This window comes from Muscardinus avellanarius (genome assembly GCF_963383645.1).
Source record: "Muscardinus avellanarius genome assembly, chromosome: 2".
Lineage (NCBI taxonomy): Eukaryota > Metazoa > Chordata > Mammalia > Rodentia > Gliridae > Muscardinus > Muscardinus avellanarius.
Genome location: NC_137787.1, coordinates 9,635,838 through 9,656,227, shown reverse-complemented (window position 1 = coordinate 9,656,227; position 20,390 = coordinate 9,635,838). Strand labels below are relative to the sequence as shown.

General features: G+C 46.3%; 1 protein-coding gene across 1 annotated transcript; it reads right to left on the bottom strand.

Moving 5' to 3' along the window:
- Window positions 1-1,425: 1,425 nt before the first annotated feature.
- On the bottom strand, window positions 1,426-20,038 carry SLC16A14 (solute carrier family 16 member 14; the record flags this gene model as incomplete). Its single annotated transcript, XM_080689550.1, has 4 exons — window positions 1,426-1,577; window positions 5,374-6,330; window positions 12,022-12,165; window positions 19,780-20,038. The coding sequence occupies 4 exons, from the start codon at window positions 20,036-20,038 to the stop codon at window positions 1,426-1,428; spliced, it is 1,512 nt and encodes a 503-aa protein (XP_080545676.1).
- Window positions 20,039-20,390: the final 352 nt, after the last annotated feature.

The window sequence follows — 20,390 nt, the reverse complement described above, 5'->3', positions numbered from 1 at the left end:
GAACTATTTTTAAGACTGTGCTGAGCTCAGGGAGCAAATGACATATACAACATCAAGAGGACCGGAGACGGGGCGCGTGTCACCAGACACCAGCGTCCAATGCACAGTCCCACACCAGGCCTGGCCCCTTCATGGCCTCAGAGCCCGAGAGTATTAGGTTTTGGATTAGCAGTCTGTTTAACTTGACTTTATTATTATTATTTGGTACTAGAGATTGAACTCAGAGGTGTTCTCTCTTGGAGAAACACGCCCAACCCTATATATTTTTTATTTTGAAACAGGGTCATGCAAATTCGCTGAGGCTGGCCTTGGACCTGTGATCCTCCGGTCTCAGCCTCTGAAATACTGGAATTACACGTGGGTGTCGCGGAGTCTGGCAACCACTGATTTTATATGTCAATCAGCAACTAATTCTCTTATATTATTGGGCAGGAGAAACGCCGAACCTATTGTTCAAGGCTTCAGGTTTTGCTCATGATCGAAGACAGAGGCCAATGGCATAAATAAAAGTGCTTGGATAGTAGCCCTTGATTCAATGGGTGTGTGCACAAATACAGCTTTTGATGAGGAAACCAGGAATATTATTTACTTGTTAAGGGTTTATCTCGAGGTTCAGTTTACTCCTGAATCCGTGTCTACTATTTGGAAACTGAATGAGAATCGATGGCAAATGCTGTCCCTTACAGGATTATTTATAAATCGTATTCACTAGGGTCAGGATTCTTTCATGAAAATATAAACAGTCTCTTGTCTGTTTTGTTTTGTTTTGTTTTTGTACTGGGGATGGAACCCAGGGGCATTCTACCTCTGAGCTACACCCACAGCCCTTTAAAAGAAAAAAAAATTTTTCTTTTTGGAATAGGGTCTTGCTAAATTGCTGAGGCTAGCCTCGAACCCGCGATCCTCTTGTCTGGGCCTCCCAAGCGTTGGGATGCTAGGCGTGCAGCACCTCACTGGCTCTCCGTTGAGATTAGAGCCTGCCTTTGTCCTACAGAGGCGGATCAGTAACTCCCTGTGATAATTTCTGAAATTCAATCACCTTGGTTTGCCCGGAACCCATTTCTCTGTATCCTTCCAGAAGCAAGCTCACAATTTAGTTCCTCCTTACACAGAAGTAGCTGAGTTGCAAAACTTTTATTCCCTGTCTCTGTATGTTAAAAACCTGACAAGAGAGAATAGTTTTGATAAGGACACTGGTACCCATTGTTTACTAGGTCGTCGCTGTCTTCCCGAGAACACGTAGTCCTGAAGCTTTCCCTGCACTGACTCTCCCCAAGGAGAGAGGCCGAGGGGCCGCGCGGCTCGAGCAGCACCAGCGACGTCCTCAGGCCACGGGTTAGGACGTCAGGCCGCAGCCCGGCTCCTCCCAGCCACCGAGCAAGGCAGGCGCGAGTACCGCGGGCGAGCCCGGGAAGTCACACGGCACTAGACACGGGCACCGTCCGAGTGCTTCCTTCTGAATTGTTCTGTAATTCGAATGCACGGCTGAATGAGTAAAAAAAGTATGCCTACCATGTAAAGCAAACCACATATGTAGAAGGAAAAGTCGTATTTTTGGGTGATGTCGTAGATCCACCCTGTAAAAAAACAACAAAAAAACACAAAAAAATATATTAAGGTTTATGCAGCTGATAAAATGAAACTCAAGGACACAGGGCAGGCATTTATTGCCACTATAAATATTTTTCTACCAATTGATTTATATTACTATTATTATTATTATTATTATTATTATTATTATTTGTGCTATTGGAGATCGAACCCAGGGACATTCCACCTCCGAGCTCCACCCCCTGCCCTATTTTTTATTCTTTATTTGGAAACAGGGTCTCACTAAGTTGCAGAGGGCCTCACTACGTAGCTGAGGCTGGCTGCAAACCCGGGATCCTCTTGTCTCAGCCTCCCAAATGCTGGGATTACAAGCCACCACGCCTGGCTTATTTATTTATTTATTTTTTGTGCTAGGGAATAAATTCATGTCATTGTACCTCTGAGTTATATCCCAAGGTTTTTAATTTTAAAAAAATTTGTTTTGTGTGGTACTGGGGATTGGACGCAGAGGCATTCTACCTTCAGGTGATGGTACATCTGCAGCCTGAATTTACTATTTGGAAACAGCCTCACTAGTTTGATGAAAGTCTCACTACTTGCTGAGGCTGGCCATGAACCTGCAATCCTCCCGTCTCAGCCTCCCAAGTACTGGTATTACAAGTGTGTGTCACCACAACCAGCTTTCCCCTGCTCTTTTTATTTTTTATTTTTGAAACAGGGTCTTGCTGCCAAGACATCCTGCTGCCTCGGCATCTATGTGTTGAGACCCCACTCCACATAGTTAATCGGCAAAAAAGCCCCGAGAAGGAGGTATCGTCTCTGGCCAAAGTACCCCCCACTTTTAGATACCCTTCACTATTATTCCTTTTAACTTTCTACACGAATTGCTCCAGTGATGTGAAATCAGGACTATAAAAAGAAACTGAGTCCGTGGAAATAAACTCTCTAATAATTTGTCTAAACGTCCTTGGCTCTGCTCAACAATAATGAGAAACTGGCCAGAATTCAGGTACTGTGATAAGCATTCCAGCTGCAGCAATTACAAAGGGTCTCCGACCCTCACTCCAATCACTAACTTAGGTTAAGCCATTAACTCCGGTAAGGTAGCTCAGTTCAAGGTAACTGTTTACCCTGGAGATCCTGCCTAGAGACAGAGAAGAAAAAACCTTGTGTGTGACTTCGAAGCAATTTAGTTGGTAAACAACTTAGTTGCTCAAATACAATAGACCCAAGGAAGAAGATTGTTGACTTTTACCTCAGTATGAGCATTCCTGGAGACAGAGAGACTGACCGCATGGTTAGAAATGAATATGACAAAATAAAGGACAGATGTTCTAAATATATATGTATGAAGGAAAGGAAATACCGTGTAAGAGTAAGAAAAGCATTTTTGCATGAAGAAGAGCTTATCATAAGAAAGTCCCAACTGGGAAAGAAAGGAATTAGAAAGTTAGAAGCAGGTTGCAGAGGGTTTGTGACAGGGAAATGGATTATTAAAGATGAGTAGGCTTTTAATAGGCTTGTTGTCTAAAGAAGAGTGTTCAGCAGTTAAGGAAATACATCTGACAATTAAAACCAAGAACTTTGTGGTGTTGTTTGTGGTATTTTGTCTGCCAAACTGTGTTGTGAGTTTGCTTAAGCTTTCAGATTTAGAAGATAAGATGCCAACACCTGAAGAAACTCTATCGCATCCACCTGAATCACCACATCTCCCCACACTTGCTATATGAACTGAGCCCAAAAGATGGAAAGTTCCAAGAAAGTTAAAGAAGATCCCCCGAGAAGCCCCCAAGCCTTGGGCACGCCTGTTTCTCCTGGGAGATCGGCCCCTGAAACTGTTTATCTGCAAGACCTTGGAGAGGATTGGGAGTTAATCTCTCGAAGATCAACAGCCAGCTGAAGGACTAGTTTTATTACCTTTGTTTACATGTCATTCATTATTATTTCACAGTGATCGCATTCACCCCCTCTTCTCTTTATCATTAACTTTACTGGTGAAGGGTATAAATTTCTGGGTTTTTTGTAATAAAGTGTCATTGGCTCAAGAAGCCTTTGTCCATCTCAGGTTCTTTCCAAAGCGTCGTCATTTAGGGACCTAAAGAAAATTTAGTCCCTAAAGGGAAAGAATCACTGCAGATAAGATTCTGCAGAACTCCACCTGCCTTTTGCCCCATCTTTCTGAGGATTTGACCGGGAGCGGACAATAACGACCCGACTGAGATTAGTCAGTAACATCTTGCTACATTGTGGAGGGTCTTGCTGAGGCTGGCCTCGAACCTTTGATCCTCTCGTCCCAGCCTCTAAGTACTGGGATCACAGTTGTGTGCTATCACACCTGGCCTCTACCTGCTGTATTTTCTTATTTTACTAGGTTGGTTGGTTTATCATGCAGATAAAAGATAAAAAAGCTTATTTCCAGTCTGCTTAGGAGAATGGCCTTTAATTTCTTAAAATTTCTATTTAAAAATATTTTTGGAAGCTGGGAGTGGTAGTGCAGGCTTGCAATCTCAGTACTTGGGAAGCTGAGACAGGATGATTGCACAGGTTTGTGGCCAGCCTCAGCTACTTAGTGAGGCCCTCTACAACTTAGATCCTTTTTCAAAATAAAGAATAAAAAAAATCAGGCTGGGGGTGTAGCTTGGAGGTAAAATGCCCCTGGGTTCAATCCCCAGCACCACTAAAAAAAAAAAAAAAAGTTTTGGAGCTCGGCATGGTGGCACATGCCTACAATCCTAGTACTTGGGAGGCTGAGGTAAGAGGTTTGCTGGTTTGAGGACAGATTCAGCAAGTAGTGAGACTCGATGCTGGAAGCAGTGGTGCACACTTGTAATCCCAGCCCTTGAGAGGCGGAGACAGGAGGATCGTAGCTTCACCACCGGCCTTGGATACTAAGTGATGCCATCTGCCACTGAATGAGACCCTGTTTCAAAAATAAAGAATAAAAAAATATATGGCTGGGGGTATAGCTCAGAGGGAGAATGCCCCTGGGTTCAATCCTCAGTACTGCAAAAAAAAAAAAAAAAAAAAAAAAAAAAAGTAGTGAGACTCTCATTAACTTAGCAAGACCCTACTTCAAAATAAAAATTAAAAACTAGGGCTGAGCCGGGCGTGGTGGCGCACGCTTGTAATCCCCGCGCTTGGGAGGCCGAGACAGGAGGATCGCGCAGGTTTGAAGCCAGCCTCAGCTACTTAGTGAGGCTCTCAGTAACTTAGTGAGACCCTGTTTCCAAATAAAAATATAAAATGGGTCTGGGAGTATAGCCCGGAGGTAGAAAAGCTCCTGGGTTCCACCCCCAGTACCACACACACACACACACACACACACACACACACACACACAAAATAGGGCTGGGGTGTAGCTCAGAGGTAGAATGTCCCTGGATTCAATCTTCAGTACCATAATACATACATACATACATATACATATATACATATACATACATATATATATATATATATATATATATATATACATATACATATACATATATGAAATATTTTTTGGACTAGAGACTGAATTCAGGGGCATTCTACTTCTGAGCTACAACCTCAGCTCTGGTTATTTTTTATTTTGAACCAGAGTCTTACTAAATTGCCGAGGCTGGCGTCAAACCCGCGACCTTCCTGTCCCAGCCTCCGGGCACTGGGGTTTGGTGTGCACCACCGTGCCCGGCAGGACCTGCTCAAGGTGATAATGGGGAAACCGGGGCGAGGCAGTGGAATGGGGCGGTGCACAAGTGTCAACTCCTGGGACTTGATCCTTGACCTCCTAACCCTAAGAGAAGGCGACCTGCCTACGGCTCTGGGCTCCGGGGCCTTTACCTGCAAAGGGCGGCCCCAGCAAGGCCGAGATGCCGTTGGCGCCGATGATGATGCCGTAGGCGTTGGCCAGGTGTTCGATGCCCACCAGGTCCTCGGTCACCACGGGCATGAGGGAGAAATAACCGCTGGAGAAGCCGATGAGCGCGCAGACGACCGCCAGGCCGGCGTAGGTGTGCAGGGACGGCAGGGTAAAGATGCACAGGACGAGGCTGAAGTTGGCCAGCAGGAAGACGTTCCAGACGCTGATGCACGGGAGGTCGGCCAGGGCGCCCAGCATCACCTTCCCGAAGATATGCAGTATTGCTATGATCGAAGTCAGGGGGAAAACATCGTTCTGCTCGGACAGGTTGTACAGGTTGACGATTTCCGGGAGGTGGATGAAGGGGATGACGAAGCTGCTGTAGGCGAACAGAGCCCAGAAGATGAAGGCCACGAACATCCGATTGGTGAAGAGCGAGGCCGCCCCGAAGTAGCCCGCGTACCAGTCCCAGCAGCCCCGGCGCACCCGCACGGTGAGCCAGCCCACCGTCTTCAGCGCCCGCAGCGCGTCCCTGGGGGGCCCCGCCGGGCCCTCGGGGGCGTCTCCAAGGGCGTCCTCGCCCCCGGCCTCCTTCTCCGCCGCCCTGCCCGGCCGGCCCTCCGACCTCACGGATTCTGCGGAGCGAGCCGGGGGGAGGACTCGGGGGCCCGCCCCTCCCGGGGGGTGTCCGTCCGTCCTGGGGGAGAGGGGCCGCATGAGCGCCCCGCAGACGCACAGGTTCAGGGACACGGCCCCCTGGATGAACATGGCGTTCCGCCACCCGTACTCGGCGCACAGGTACTTAAGCAACACGGTCATGAGGAAGGTGCCGAAGCCGGTCCCTGTGGTGCTGAGGCCCTGCGCCAGGGCGCGTCTCTTCTGGAAGTACCTTCCCACCATGACCACCGCGGGGAGGTAGGCCATGCCGCCGCCCAGGCCTGCAGGGGGAGGAACGAAGGCAGAGGCCACCATGTCAAGGAACACAGCCAGAATCAGCCTCTAAAGATCCCTGCGGGGCCGGGTGCGGGCGCGCACCTGTGATCCCAGTACTCGGAAGGCAATTAAGGCCCTCTTGCAATTTAGCAAGACCCGGCTTCAAAATAAAGAATAAAATCCGGGCACGGTGGCGCAGGCTTGTAGTCCCAGCATTCGGGAGGCTGAGACAAGAGGATCGGGGTTCAAGGACAGCCTCAGCTACTTAGTGAGGCCCTCTGCAACTCAGTGAGACCCGGTTTCAAAATAAAGAATAAAAAATAGGGCTGGGGGTGTAGCTCGGAGGTCGAATGCCCCTGGGTTCCACCCCCAGACCCGCAAAAAAAAAAAAAAAAAAAATGCTGGTTAAGAGGTTGTGTTCTCAACTCCCAGGCACAGACTGACAGAAGCCATGAGCCCCATTTTAGATGATCATGGGCTCTGTTTGGTCCTAACGCTTCACGGTGTGAAGGGACTTTTTCCAGTATCTCCCTCGTTCAGCACCTGTGATGGTCGGATTTAGAATGTCCCCCTAGTTCTCACGGAAGCAATGTGGTTGGCCAGGTTTGGTTACTAAGGAGGGATCCTTGGGGGCCTGGGGATTAATCCGTGAATCCTCACATACCCTTTATCTAGATCCAGTAATTAACAATTCATGGGCAACTTTGCACCCATCCCCTCTATATTTTTTGAAGCAAATTCTGAAGATATTATCTCATGTGAATATTTTAGTATAATCTCTCAATGTAAGAATTTATAGTGTTGTCATCGTATAAATAACTGAATAAAAATAAGCAATTCCTTGATATCATTAAATATCCAGAAGGTGTTCAAACTTTCAAATGTCTTGTCACTAACTGTATTAAAGGGAGTGCTTGTTTCCTGGGTACAGTGGCATGTGCTTGTAATCCCAATGACTTGGACGGCCGAGGCAGGAGGATCACAAGTTTAAGACCAGCGTGGGCAACTCAGTAAGACCCTGTCACAAGATAAAAAGAATAAATAAAAAGGGCGGGGGCTGTAGCTCAGAGGTAGAGCGCTTTCCTAGCATGTATAAGGCCCTGGGTTTAATCTCCACACTGCAGGAAATCTCAAACTACTTGTTTAAGTCAGGATACATATTTTTTATGATACATATTTTTATGTTGTCTAGCCTTTTTTTTTTTTTTTGTGGTTTCCAGGGGTTCCTGGAAACCCTTCTACCTCCGGGCTACACTCCCAGACCTATTTTATATACATATATATTGGTGGTACTGGGGGTGGAACCCAGGGGCTCTCTACCTCTGAGCTACACTCCCAGACCTATTTTCTATTTTATTTGGAAACAGGGTCTCACTAAGTTGCTGAGAGCCTCACTAAGTAGCTGAGGCTGGCTTCGAACCTGTGCGATCCTCCTGTCTCCGCCTCCCAAGTGCGGGGATTACAAGCGTGCACCACCATGCCCGGCCTTAGCCTTTTCTTTAAAAAAAATTTTTTTTCCTTTGGTGCATTGTAGTCATATGTCTTAATGGAGTACAAGATGACATACACGCACACGGCACTCAGTTAGCCCTCCCCCGACCCCACCCCTCCCCCCTCTCTCATGGCGGGCTTGGGGTTGACGTTGGCCTTTTCTCTTTCCTTGCAGTTTATTTGATTGGTTGAGGAAACTGGGTCACTGGTCCTGTTGAATTTGTCATACTCTGGATTTTGCTGACGGCACAAATTAGGCTTAATTTAAAAAAAAGTTTGATTTGTCACTGACGGGAACGCACATCCTAAATTTAGTATGATTATGTATGTCTAAGCAGCAGGGGTTTAAAATGGCCAGGAGAAACAGAACTGAGGGCCACTGCCGGGGAGAGTGTTGATTTTATTTATTTTTTTGTGCTAGGTATCGAGCCTGGGTCACTCTAGCTCTGAGCTACACTCCTAGCCCTTTAAAAAAAATTGTTTTGGTGGTACTGGGGTTCCTGGAAATCCTTCTACTTCCGGGCTACACTCCCAGACCGATTTTTATACTTTTTAATTTGGAAACAGGGTCTCTTAAACCAGTGCGGCTGGCTTCGAACCTGTGCGACCCTCCTGTCTGCCTCCCAAGCGTAGGGATCACAAGCATGCGCCACCACGCCCGGCACCTCTAGCCCTTTTTATTTACTTATTTATTTAATTTGGAAACAGGGTCTCACTAAATTGCTGGGAGTCTTACTGAACTGTGGAAGCTGTCCTCGAATCTTTAATCTTTCTGTCTCAGCCTCCCAAGTATTGGGATTACAGAGAATAGTGTTGATTCTAACCTAATATAAATAATAAATGTTTCCACGTGTGAGAACAAAACCAGTCAGGGCCTACTGTGATAAACATCCTCTAGGTGAGACCCACCTGCTAGCAGAACCCCCCCCCCCCCCACATGACTTTGCTCTCCGTAATTAGCACGGTTATTATACAAGCTTACAGGGCAGGCCTTGGGGCTATACGGGCTCAGGCAAAACCCCAGGAATGGCCAGCCTCGGGTAGGGCCCTGGACCAACTCCTCCCCACACCCACACCCAGGATTAGACAGGCTGGGTGGAGAAGGATCCCAGGTAAAGACAGAAAGTCCCGTGGTCCTGGGCCAGTGTGGGTGGGGAGAAGGGGCCTTTAGGAAGCGGGCAAAGCTGAACAGACTTGCCCGGTGCCTTTGCCCAAGTCAGGTCGCTCAAGGAGACATTGTTTCTGCTGAATAGGAAGGCACTCCCCTGTAACTTAATTGCTAAGTGTCAAAAAGAATATGCATGCCTGCACTTAAAGTGCTTTTTGTTTTATTTATTTATTTATTTATTGATTTGTGGTACTGGGGGGGGGGACCCAGGGGCTTTTCTACCTCCAGGCTACACTCCCAGACCTATTTTATTTTATACTTTATTTGGAAACAGGGTCTCACTAAATTGCTGAGAGCCTCACTAAGTAGCTGAGGCTGGCTTCGAACCTGCGCGATCCTCCTGTCTCAGCTTCCCAAGAGCTGGGATTACAAGCGTGCGCCTCCATGCCCGGCTTGAAGTGCTTATTGGAATGAAGGCTATCAAAGTTTCTTTCCAACATAAATTATTACAGAGATATACACACACACACACTCACATACAATTTTTTCCCCCTCTTTTTGCAGTACCAGGAATTGAACTCAGAAGCACCCTGGGTTGCATCCCCAACTCTTTTTATTTTGAGATGGCATCTCACTAAATTGCCCAGAACTGGCCTAGAGTTTGCACCCCGGCCTGCCTCAGTCTCCTGAGTTGCTGAGGTTACAGGCCTACACCACTGTACACAGTCACACACTGGTTCCTGAAGTAGAGTTTGCATTCACCTTTTTTCTTTTCTGTTGAATAGGGGCTTCAAGGAGCCTCACGCAGGATAGATAGCCCCACAACACTTTGCACACAGAGCCTAACTGATCTGGCTCAATTGTCCATGTACAATTGGATAAGTTTATCTGTAGGAACTTCCTTTGTTTTTTCCTGTAGAGAAGGAGGCAGTGGGGTGGAAGTGTAGCTCAAAGGCCAGGCCCGATGCTCCATTTGGAACACAAACAAAACAAAAAACAAAAGCCGGGCGTGGTGGCGCACGCTTGCAATCCCCGTACTTGGGAGACTGAGAGGGGAGGATCCGGGTTCAGGGCCAGCCTCGGCTATTTAATGAGGCCCTCTGCAACTTAGTGAGACCGTGTTTCAAAATAAAGAATAAAAACCAGGGCTGGGGGTGTAGCTCCAGGGAAGAAAGCCCCTGGGTTCAATCCCCAACACCAAAAAACAAAACAACAACAAAAAACCAAACCCCCCAGAAACAAACAAAAAAAACCCTAAAACAAGAGCCAGGCTGGATCAGGTTCAAGGAAACACAATTGTACAAGAAGCAACATGTTATCTGTGTGAATCCCACTACCTGTTGATGATGGCCGGGCATACATTTTGCAGAGCAGCGGGTGTGTAGCAGCGGTGCCCAGCAGCCGCCATTTTAACCCATCCCCCGGGTAGGCCACTCTAACGGTGACCTTGACCTGTCCCTGGAATCTCTACACATTGGTGGGTTTGGTGCTGTTTTGTTAATGGGGCTGAAGGATAAGTGATTACTCTGGATTTATGCTCGATTCTACAGATATTCAATGAAAGAACATTACTAGTTTCTTTAACATGTGTCTGTTCACCTAAGCCTGCATTATCACCCTTCTTGCACCTCACAGAAGAAAGGGCCAGCATTTAGAAGTTGGTACTGAAAATTTGATTTAAAGCTGGGCGCGGTGCCGTACGTTTGTAAACCCAGTACTTGGGAGGCTGAAACAGGAGGATCACAGCTCAAGGCCAGCCTCGGCTGCTGAGTGAGGCCCTGTGCGACATAGTGAGATTTTGTTTCAAAATAAAGAATAAAATAGTGCTGGGGGTGTAGCTCAGAGGTAGAATGCACCCCCCTCCCACACCTGGTTCAATCCCCAGTACTGGGGAAAAAAAAAAAAGCAAATTTTGGGTTGGTCCTATTAGATCAAACATAGTTGTTAAGTTGGTTTCCCACATTCAAGGAATATTTAACATCATATATTCAAAAGTGTTTCTTGAGCCAAGCATGGTGGCGCACACCTGTAATCCCAGTACTTGAGAAGCTGAGGCAGTAGAATGGAACATCTGAGGCCAGCCTGGACAACACAGTGAGACCGTCTCAGAATGTAAAATATTGGCCAGGCGTGGTGGCGCATGCTTGCAGCAGTCTCAGTACTTGTGAGGCTGAGAAAGGAGGATCACAGGTTCAAGGCCAGCCTCGGAAATCTGTGATGTTCTCCGCTACTCAGTGAGTCCTCTGTTTCAAAAGAAAGACTAAAATAGGTCTGCGAGGGCAGAGTGGAGGTAGAATGCCCCTGGGTTCCATCCTAGTACCACCAAAAAAAAAAAAAAAGTAAATGCTGGTTATATATAGCTCAGTGGTAGAGAATTTGCCAAACAATGCCTAAAAACTAAAAAGGGATGAGGATTTAATTTAAGAAAAGCTAGGCAAGCTGGCGCAAGCCTATAATTTTAGTACGTGGAAGGCTGAAACAAGAGGATCTCAGGTTCAAAGCCAACCTCAGCAACTTAGTGAGACACTTTTTTCAAATAAAAAATAGAAAATAAGCCAGGCGTGGTGGTGCATACTTGTAATCCCAGCACTTGGGAGGCTGAGACAGGAGGATCGTGGTTCACGGACAGCCTCAGCTACTTAGTGAGGCCCTTTGAAACTCAGTGAGACCCTGCTTCAAAATAAAGAATAAATATATAGGGCTGGGAGTGTAGCTCAAAGGTAAAATGCCCTGGGTTCCATCCCCAGTACCGCAAAAAAAAAAAAAAAAAAAAAAAAGGGCTTGGACTGTAGCCCATAGGAAGAATGCCCCTGGGTTCAATCCCCAGGACTGCTAAACAGACAGACAGACAAAAACAAACAAACAAACAAACAAACAGGGCTGGTGATGTAGCTTAGTCATAGAACCCTCCTGCCTGGTTTAATCTTTAGTACCCCCCCAAAAAAAAATTTTTTTTTAAGTTATTTCCTGGAGGGTAGGGTGGGGTGGGGTGGAGGAGACAGAACAGAATGTTTTCATGGGTGTCTTTTCTCCATAATTAAATCCGTTGCCAAAATGCCCAGTAAAACATGTAAGTCAGATTTAAAATCGTGCTTACCAGCTGCCACTCCGAAAGTAATAAAGAGATAATGCACGTTGGCGGCGTAGGCGCTCAGCACCCAGCCCAGGGCGTTCAGCAGCCCTCCGACGATGGCCGTCCGGCGGCACCCACAGGTGTTGATGAACAGCCCGATGAAAGGTCCTGTCACAGAGCAGTGCAAAGGGAATTGACTAGGGCTAGGCGCTTGATTTTCCTGCTTTCTTAATGACTCCCCACAAAGACAGAATAAAGCATTAGCAGGGCTGTTAAGTGAGGCAAAGACACAACAAAACATGGCCTCATGCACAAACACCTGTTGGCAAGCGGAGATGGGTAGCAGGGTGCACAATGTTCTAGATTTTCAAGGAAGGCAGACCTGAAATAGACACACGGGTCCATTCCTTAGTCCGTGAGAGAAGTTCTTAACTAGTGGAACAGGGATGGTAGCCAGCCTGTGAGTACATTTTGTTGACCCCAGACAAGGTTTGAGAATGTTTGGAATCAGCTGCCAGTCAGTGATGAGAGCCGGGTGCGGTGAGGCGGGCCTGTTATCCTAGTACTTGTGAGGCTGAGACAGGGAGATCACGGGTTCCTGGCCAGCCTCCGCAACTTAGCAAGGCCCTCAGCAACGTAGTGAGACTCTGTTTCAGAATTAAAAATAAAAGCCAGGTGTGGTGGTGCTTGCGTGTAATCCCCATACTTGGTGGGAGGCGGAGACAGGAGGAGCTTAGGTTCAAGGTCGGCAACTTAGTGAGACCCTGTTTTCAAATTAAAATAAAATAGGGCACAGGCCTTCTACCTCTGAGCTACTCCCCTTGCCCACTTTTATTTTTATTCGGAAACAGAGTCTCCCTAGGTTGATGTAAGTCTCACTAACTTGCCAAGGCTGTTCTGGAATCTTTGATCCTCCTGTCTCAGCTTCCCCAGTACTGGGATTACAGGCATGGGCCACCACGCCCAGCTGATCATTATTTCTTTATATAGTTATAAAATCCTACATCCAAGTGGGACTCTTTCAAGTTAAAGACCTATTGAGTGGAGCCAGCCATGATGGCACCTCAGCTTAGTGAGATTCTATTTCAAAATAAAAGAGACTGGAAATGTAGCTGGGAGACAGACTGTCCCTGGGTTTAATCCCCAGCATCAAAACAAACAAGCAAATGAAAATGCGTTGAGTTCCAAGAAGCTTCTCATTTTAGTCCAAATTAAAATAAAAATTTCCTTCAAAGTTCTATTTTCACGCACATATTTGAGTACACATTCTGCTAATAAGTTCATTATGTCTAGGCTTTTTTCTTTTTTTGCTGCGCTACTAGGGATTGAACGCAGAGGCATTCTACCTCTAAGCTATACTTCCAACCCTATTCTTTTTTCTTTTCTTTTTCTTTTTTTTTTTTTTGGTGGCAGTGAGGTTCCTGGAAACTCTTCTACCTATGGGCTACACTCCCAGACCTATTTTTATACTTTTTTATTTGGAAACAGGGTCTCTTAAGCTAGGGCGGCTGGCTTCGAACCTGCGCAATCCTTCTGTCTCCGCCTCCCAAGCGCGGGGATTACAAGCGTGCGGATTACAAGCGTGCGCCACCACGTCCGGCTTATTCTTTATTTTTAAAACAAGGTCTCACCAAGTTGCCGTGTGCCTCATTAAGTTGCTGAGGCTGGCTGCGAACCTGCGATCCTCCTGTCTCAGCCTCTCAAGTACAGGGATTCAAAGGGCGTGACACCACCAAGCCCAGCTATTCTTTAGTTTCTTTACAGATATTTTTATTTTTCTAAGGCCTTGGTTATTTGACCACACCAAACTTGGACGAGTGGATAAAAAAGAGAAAGGCATGACTCACCAGCCTGTCCTTAGTAGCCCTGCTAAGATGTGAACGGTCAGCGGGTCAGAGTGCAGTAGCAAAATATTTTCCACAGTACAGAGCAGGCCCAGAGACAAGTTCATCTGAGATACCGTATGTTTATGAAATGGTGCTATGAAGATATTTAAGGGGGACACAGGAAATTCCCAAGTGGGTGCAAATATTCATGTCTGGAGGATTTTTATAAATTAGACAGAAAGCCGTAACTGCTTTAATGGTAAAAATGGGAATTTGATAACATTAAGTATAACAGTCTGGCTCTCAAGTTGATCAGCACTTGCTGGAATCTCACTGCAGCCATTTATGATTCATGAACGAGAAACGTCAAACCGGAAATGCTGTGAGTTCTGTTTTTTTTTTTTGCGGGTCTGGGGATGGAACCCAGGGACACCCCCTGCCTTATTTTTTATTCTTTATTTTGAAGCCAGGTCTCACTGAGTTGCAGAGGGCCTCACTAAGTAGCTGAGGCTGTCTGCGAACCACAATCCTCTGGTCTCAGCCTCCTGAATGCTGGGATTACAAGTGTGCGCCACCACGCCCGGCTCTTTGCTGTGAGTTCTTCTCAGTATAAAATGTGTGGTGGCGCACGCTTGTAATCCCTGCCCTTGGGAGGCGGAGACAGGAGGATCGCGCAGGTTGGAAGCCAACCAGCAGCTCTGGCTTAAGAGACCCTGTTTCCAAATTAAAAAAAATATATATAAAATAGATCTGGGAGTGTAGCCAGGAGGTAGAAGGGTTTCCAGGAACCCCAGTACCACCAAAAGGATTAAAATAAATAAAATGCAGGCTTACTATTATTATTATTATTATTATTATTATTATTAATTTTAATGTGGTACTGGGGATTGAACCCAGGGGCATTTTATACTGAAGGTTTACCCCAAATTTTAGCATTTATTTATTTAATTTATTTATTTGGTACGAGGGATCAAACACAGGGGCATTCTGCCTCTGAGTCACCCCCCTAGCTCCTTTTACTTTTCAGTTTTGAAATAGGATTTTGCTAAGTCACTGAGGATGGCCTTGAACCTGTGATCCTCCTGTCTCAGCCTGCCACCATGCCCCACTTTTATTTTGTTAGGAATTCCAACCCAAGCTGTCTGGCTCAGTCTCCTTTCCTAGCCATGGTTCACCCGTGGCCAGTCAGCACTGCCAAGATCAAACTGCCATGTCAACGACGACAACAAGAAAAGAACTTCCCGTACTACCCAAGGGGGGGGGGTCATAAAGTGGAGACAGCCCTTGACTATGACTCACACTTCTGCAGACAACTGAGTGTTTTGGAAAGAGATGATACCCATTCAGACTGTTTTTTTTTTTTTGTGGTACCCTTGGTATTGTCTAATACAGTACTTGGGCTGGAACCCAGGGGCTTTCTACCTCCAGGCTACACTCCCAGACCTATTTTATGCTTTATTTGGAAACAGGGTCTCACTAAGTTGCTGAGAGCCTCACTAAGTAGCTGAGGCTGGCTTCGAACCTGTGTGATCCTCCTGTCTCAGCCTCCCAAGCGCTGGGATTACAAGTATGTGCCACTACGCCTGGCTAATATTCTTTATTTTGAAACAGGGTCTCACTGAGTTGCAAAGGGCCTCACTGAGTAGTAGCTGAGGCTGTCCGCGAACCAGGATCCTCCTGTCTCAGCCTCCCAAATGCTGGGATTACAAGCGTGCGCCTCCACAACCGGCCACATTATCAGATTTCTTTCTCCCCAGAAGGATTCGAAATCTTGGACATTCCCCACATAACCCAGTGTCATTTTGCTGCAGGGAACACCCCAGAAGTCTCAGCAGCTGACAGGGTGGGAAAAGCTCAGTGGGCAGCGGGACAACCTGAGGCGTGTCTTGCCAGGGTGAAAGGTTCTTTGAACTCCAAGTGTCTAGGGTAATTCACTGCAGTAAAGAGCGAGGCACCTCTTAATCAGGGGCTATCTGACTTGGCTGCTTGCTGGCGATACACAGAAGCCTTAAAAAACCAAACCAAACCAAAACAAAGGACTCCTTGTGCTTGGAGCCCCTCCCATGAGACTCTGGTTTAATGATCCAAGTTGCAGGCTGAGCATAAGGATGTTTGAAAGCTCCCCGGCGGTTCTGATGTGTAGCTAAAATTGACAACTGGAACTCTAAAATTACTCAGCCAGCCCGTTACGGTGGCACATGCTTGTGATTCCAGTACTTGGGAGGCTGAGACGGGAAGATCACTGGTTCACAGCCAGCCTCAGCAACTTAGTGAGATCCTGTTTCAGATATCATAAAATAAAATAGGGCCGGGGTGTAGCTCAATGGCAAAATATTCTTGGGTTCAATCCCCAGTACCAAAACCAAAAAACAAACAACAACAACAAAACCAAAAACATCTACTGAGTAAGCAAATGACCTATGATTACTGAAAAAGCTGTCATCACCAACACTGCTGGTGATATGGACGAGGTGTCCACATTTTATTAAAAGTTATTCCAGTACTTCGGAGGAGGCTGAGACAGGAGAATCACAGGTTCAAGGCCAGCCTCAGTAATTTTGTGAGACTCTGTTTCAAAACAAACAAACAAACAAAAAAAAACCACTGGGGTCGGGGGTAGCACAGAGGTAGAATGCCCTTGAGTTCAACCCCTAGTACCAGAGGAGAAAAAAGGCAGCTCAAATGTGTTTACAAATGTTTTGAAAATGAACATGTTTTTTTTTATTATTATTATTACTGGAGTGGAACCCAGGGGCTTTCTACCTCCAGGCTACATTCCCAGACCTAATTTATATTTTATTTATATTTTACAGGGTTTCACTAAGTTGCTGAGAGCCTCACTACGTAGCTGAGGCTGGCTTCGAACCTGCGCGATCCTCCTGTCTCAGCCTCCTAAGCGCGGGGATTACAAACGTGCCCACCGTGCCCGGCTATGAACATGACTTATACTTATTCATTTAAATATATTTTCAGTTCTCCTTTGATGTAGTGGCACACTAATTCAGGAGCCCCACAGACCAGGTTCCGAGTCTACCCTGCACTTCCTGACTGTTCGGCCTTGGGTAATTTCCTGACTGTCTGAGCGTTACACATTCTTCCCTTCTGTAGACACGGAGGCCTGGCCGTCCTGTTGCAGGATCATGTCTGTAACCTGCATTTGGCACATATCAGGTGCTACAGAAAAAAGACCTGTTCAACAATTTCTGGCTTGGAAAAGTTCCATCATATTGGGCAATATATCCTCAGCCACTCTCTACCAGGAAGCTTAGGATAATTCACAGTAATTTATTTATTTATTTTTTTGTGGTGGTACTAGGGGTGGAACCCAGGGGCTTTTCTACCTCCGGGCTATACTCCCAGACCTATTTTATATTTTATTTGGAAACAGGGTCTCACTAAGTTGCTGAGAGCCTCACTCAGTAGCTGAGGCTGGCTTCGAACCTGCGTGATCCTCCTGTCTCAGCTTCCCAAGTGCGGGGATTACAAGCGTGCACCACCGCGCCTGGCTTAATTCATGGTAATTTAAAGTCACAGTACAGTGAATAAAAGATCCTCATTTGCGTCGCTCTGAGACGGTGCGTGGTGATGTCGGAGACCACGTGACAAGTGTTAGAATGTGCCGACTGGAATCCCAGGGCGCTCAGAAGCACTCTGGACATTCAGTGACCTTCTAATTAAACGGCAGGCGGCCATCGCGGTCCACCCTTGGGAAGAGTCTGTGTTCTTATTGTGAGGATTATCTTCAAAACCATACCCAACAATTTCGGGACTGCTTGCCACTGCTTTTTTCTCCAGAACTCATGAAACACATAATAAGTTCCAAGACAACCTTACTAGATGGTTTTGAAAAAATACTGGCACCTTCGTGGCCCAGCCCCTTCCTGAGTCACTTCGTTGGTGCGGCTATGGCATGCAAACACCACCAAAATCAAATCTGGGTTTTGTTCTACATTTAATTTTTCTTTTTTACCAAAGGTAAAAATTCTGGATTTTAAGTACCCTAGAAACACAATTTTCCTTTTCTAACTTACTGAGATCAAATCACATCCAGCATGAAACCAAAATATGTCCTCCACCAAAGTGAGCTGCCTGAATTTTTCATGGGAAACAGCCCTAATTTAATAAGATGAATGCAGAATGGAAGGAGTCAGGCGGCGATGTTGCAGACAGAAATGACTTAAAAATAGCTTAAGATAAAAAATGGATGTAAGGCATCACGTACTTTCAAGTGAAACACTGAAAAACATTAGTTAGTGCTAATTACCTCAGAGGATTGTTAAGAGAATTAAATGAAATTAAATGCACAATGTTGCCGGGCGTGGTGGCGCACGCTTGTAATCCCCGCGCTTGGGAGGCGGAGACAGGAGGATCGCGCAGGTTCGAAGCTAGCCGCGTGCGCTGGCTTAGGAGACCCTGTTTCCAAATAAAAATGTAAAAATAGGTCTGGGAGTGTAGCCCGGAGGTAGAAGGGCTTCCAGGAACCCCAGTACCATCAATAAATAAATAAATAAATAAATAAATGCACAATGTAAAGGAGAGAACCTGGAGAATATAATACTATTTGACACTAAAGGTGTTTGGATCCTACACCGAAACCCACTAGCCACCATAACATAGTCACAGTAACTTACTAGTTTCCGCTCTACAACTAATAAAAATTGTCTTTCTAGATCACTGTTTGGTCAGGCTTAACTAGAAAATACAAGAATACATGACTACTTCCTCCCCTTAGCTATCTATATCAGTAACCTTTCTTAAAATAGTTTAGTAGATTTTTTGATAATAATCAATAATGTTTCAAATTAAATTAGGACTCTGATATTCGATTGCTATTTAACTTTTTAATTAATTAATTAATTAATTAATTTATTTATTTTTGTGGGTCTAGGGATGGAACCCAGAGGCATTTGACCTCCAAGCTACACTCCCTGTGATATTTTTTATTCTTTATTTTGAAACAGGGTCTCACTAAGTTGCAAAGAGCCTCACTAAGTAGCTGAGGCTGTCTGCGAACCGCCATCCTCCGGTCTCAGCCTCCCGAATGCTGGGATTACAAGCGTGCGCCACCACGCCCGGCAACTTTTAAAATTTCCTTCCTTCCTTTCTTTCTTTCTATTTCTGCAGTACTAGGGATTGAACTCAGAGGCATCCTACCTGTAGTTTACACCCCTAGCCCTATTTTTTATTCTTCATTTTGAAACAGGGTCTCACTAAGCAGCTGAGGCTGGCCATGAACTTGTAATCTTCCTGTCTTAGCCTCTCAAGTGTGTGCCCTCATGTCTGGCTCAAAAGAGAGTGTTTAAGTGGTTGACTCTTAAAATATTCAGTGTTTTTAGCTGGGCATGGTGGCGCATGCTTGTAATCCCAGCATTTGGGAGGCTGAGACAGGAGGATTGTGGTTCATGGCCAGCCTCAGCTGCTTAGTGAGGCCCTTTGCAACTCAGTGAGACCCTATTTCAATATAAAGAGTAAAAAGTAGGGCTGGGGGTGTAGCTCAGAGGTAGAATGCCCCTGGGTTCCATCCCCAGTACCTAAATAAATAAATAAATAAATAAATACTCAATGTTTTTGACACTCAAAAGTCACATCACACAGATGGACGGATGTTAGAGGATCCCACTTACATGAGGTAACCAGGACAGTCAAATTCTTAGAGATACAGAATAGGATGGCGGTGGCCAGGGACTGGAGAGGTGAGGCTGGGAAGTGGGGTTTCAGCTTGGGAAGATGGACATTCCCGGAGACAGATGTATGGTTGCACAACACAGATGTACTCACGGGTCTGAACTGCATCCTTGAAAATGATTAACATGACTAAATCTTACGCTCTCTGTGTTTTACAGTGAAAAACCCAGTAACGTCAGTAATAGCTGACGTTTGAAGCGCTAAGGCATGGCATACGGCAGGGGGCCGTCACTAGCAGCCATTCGGGTTAAGGCAGCTCGCGCCAACGTACCCACGATGAGCGTGATGCCCATGGTCAGGGAGCTGACCCAGGCGGTGAGGCCGCGGCTCTGCTGGAACTCTTCCAGCCACTCCACGTTGAGGACGCCCAGGGCCATCTGGGAGCCCATGATGAGGATGTGCACAAGGAAGGAGGAGAGGACCATCATCCAGGCCCAGCCGCCGTCAATGTCAGGGTGCGGCTGCCGGGCCTTCTTGTCCTTGGGGTCCTCTTCGAAGTCATACCCAATATCCTCATGACTCGTGTACATTTTCCAAGATTTCCTGAAACACATACAGCAAATGATTTTTTTTTTCCTGTCACTTTTTTTTTTTTTGGTACTGGGGTTCCTGGAAGCCCTTCTACCTCTGGGCTACACTCCCAGACCTATTTTATTTTTTGGAAACAGGGTCTCCTAAGCCAGCGCGGCTGGCTTTGAACCTGCGTGATCCTCCTGTCTCCGCCTCCCAAGCGCGGGGATTACAAGCGTGCGCCGCCACGCCCGGCTGCAGCAAATGATTTTACTGAGCACCAAAACAAAACCTTTCTTTTTTCTTGGTACTTGGGATGGAACCCAGGGGCACTGTACCTATGAGGTAAAACCCCAGCCCTAATTTTTAGTC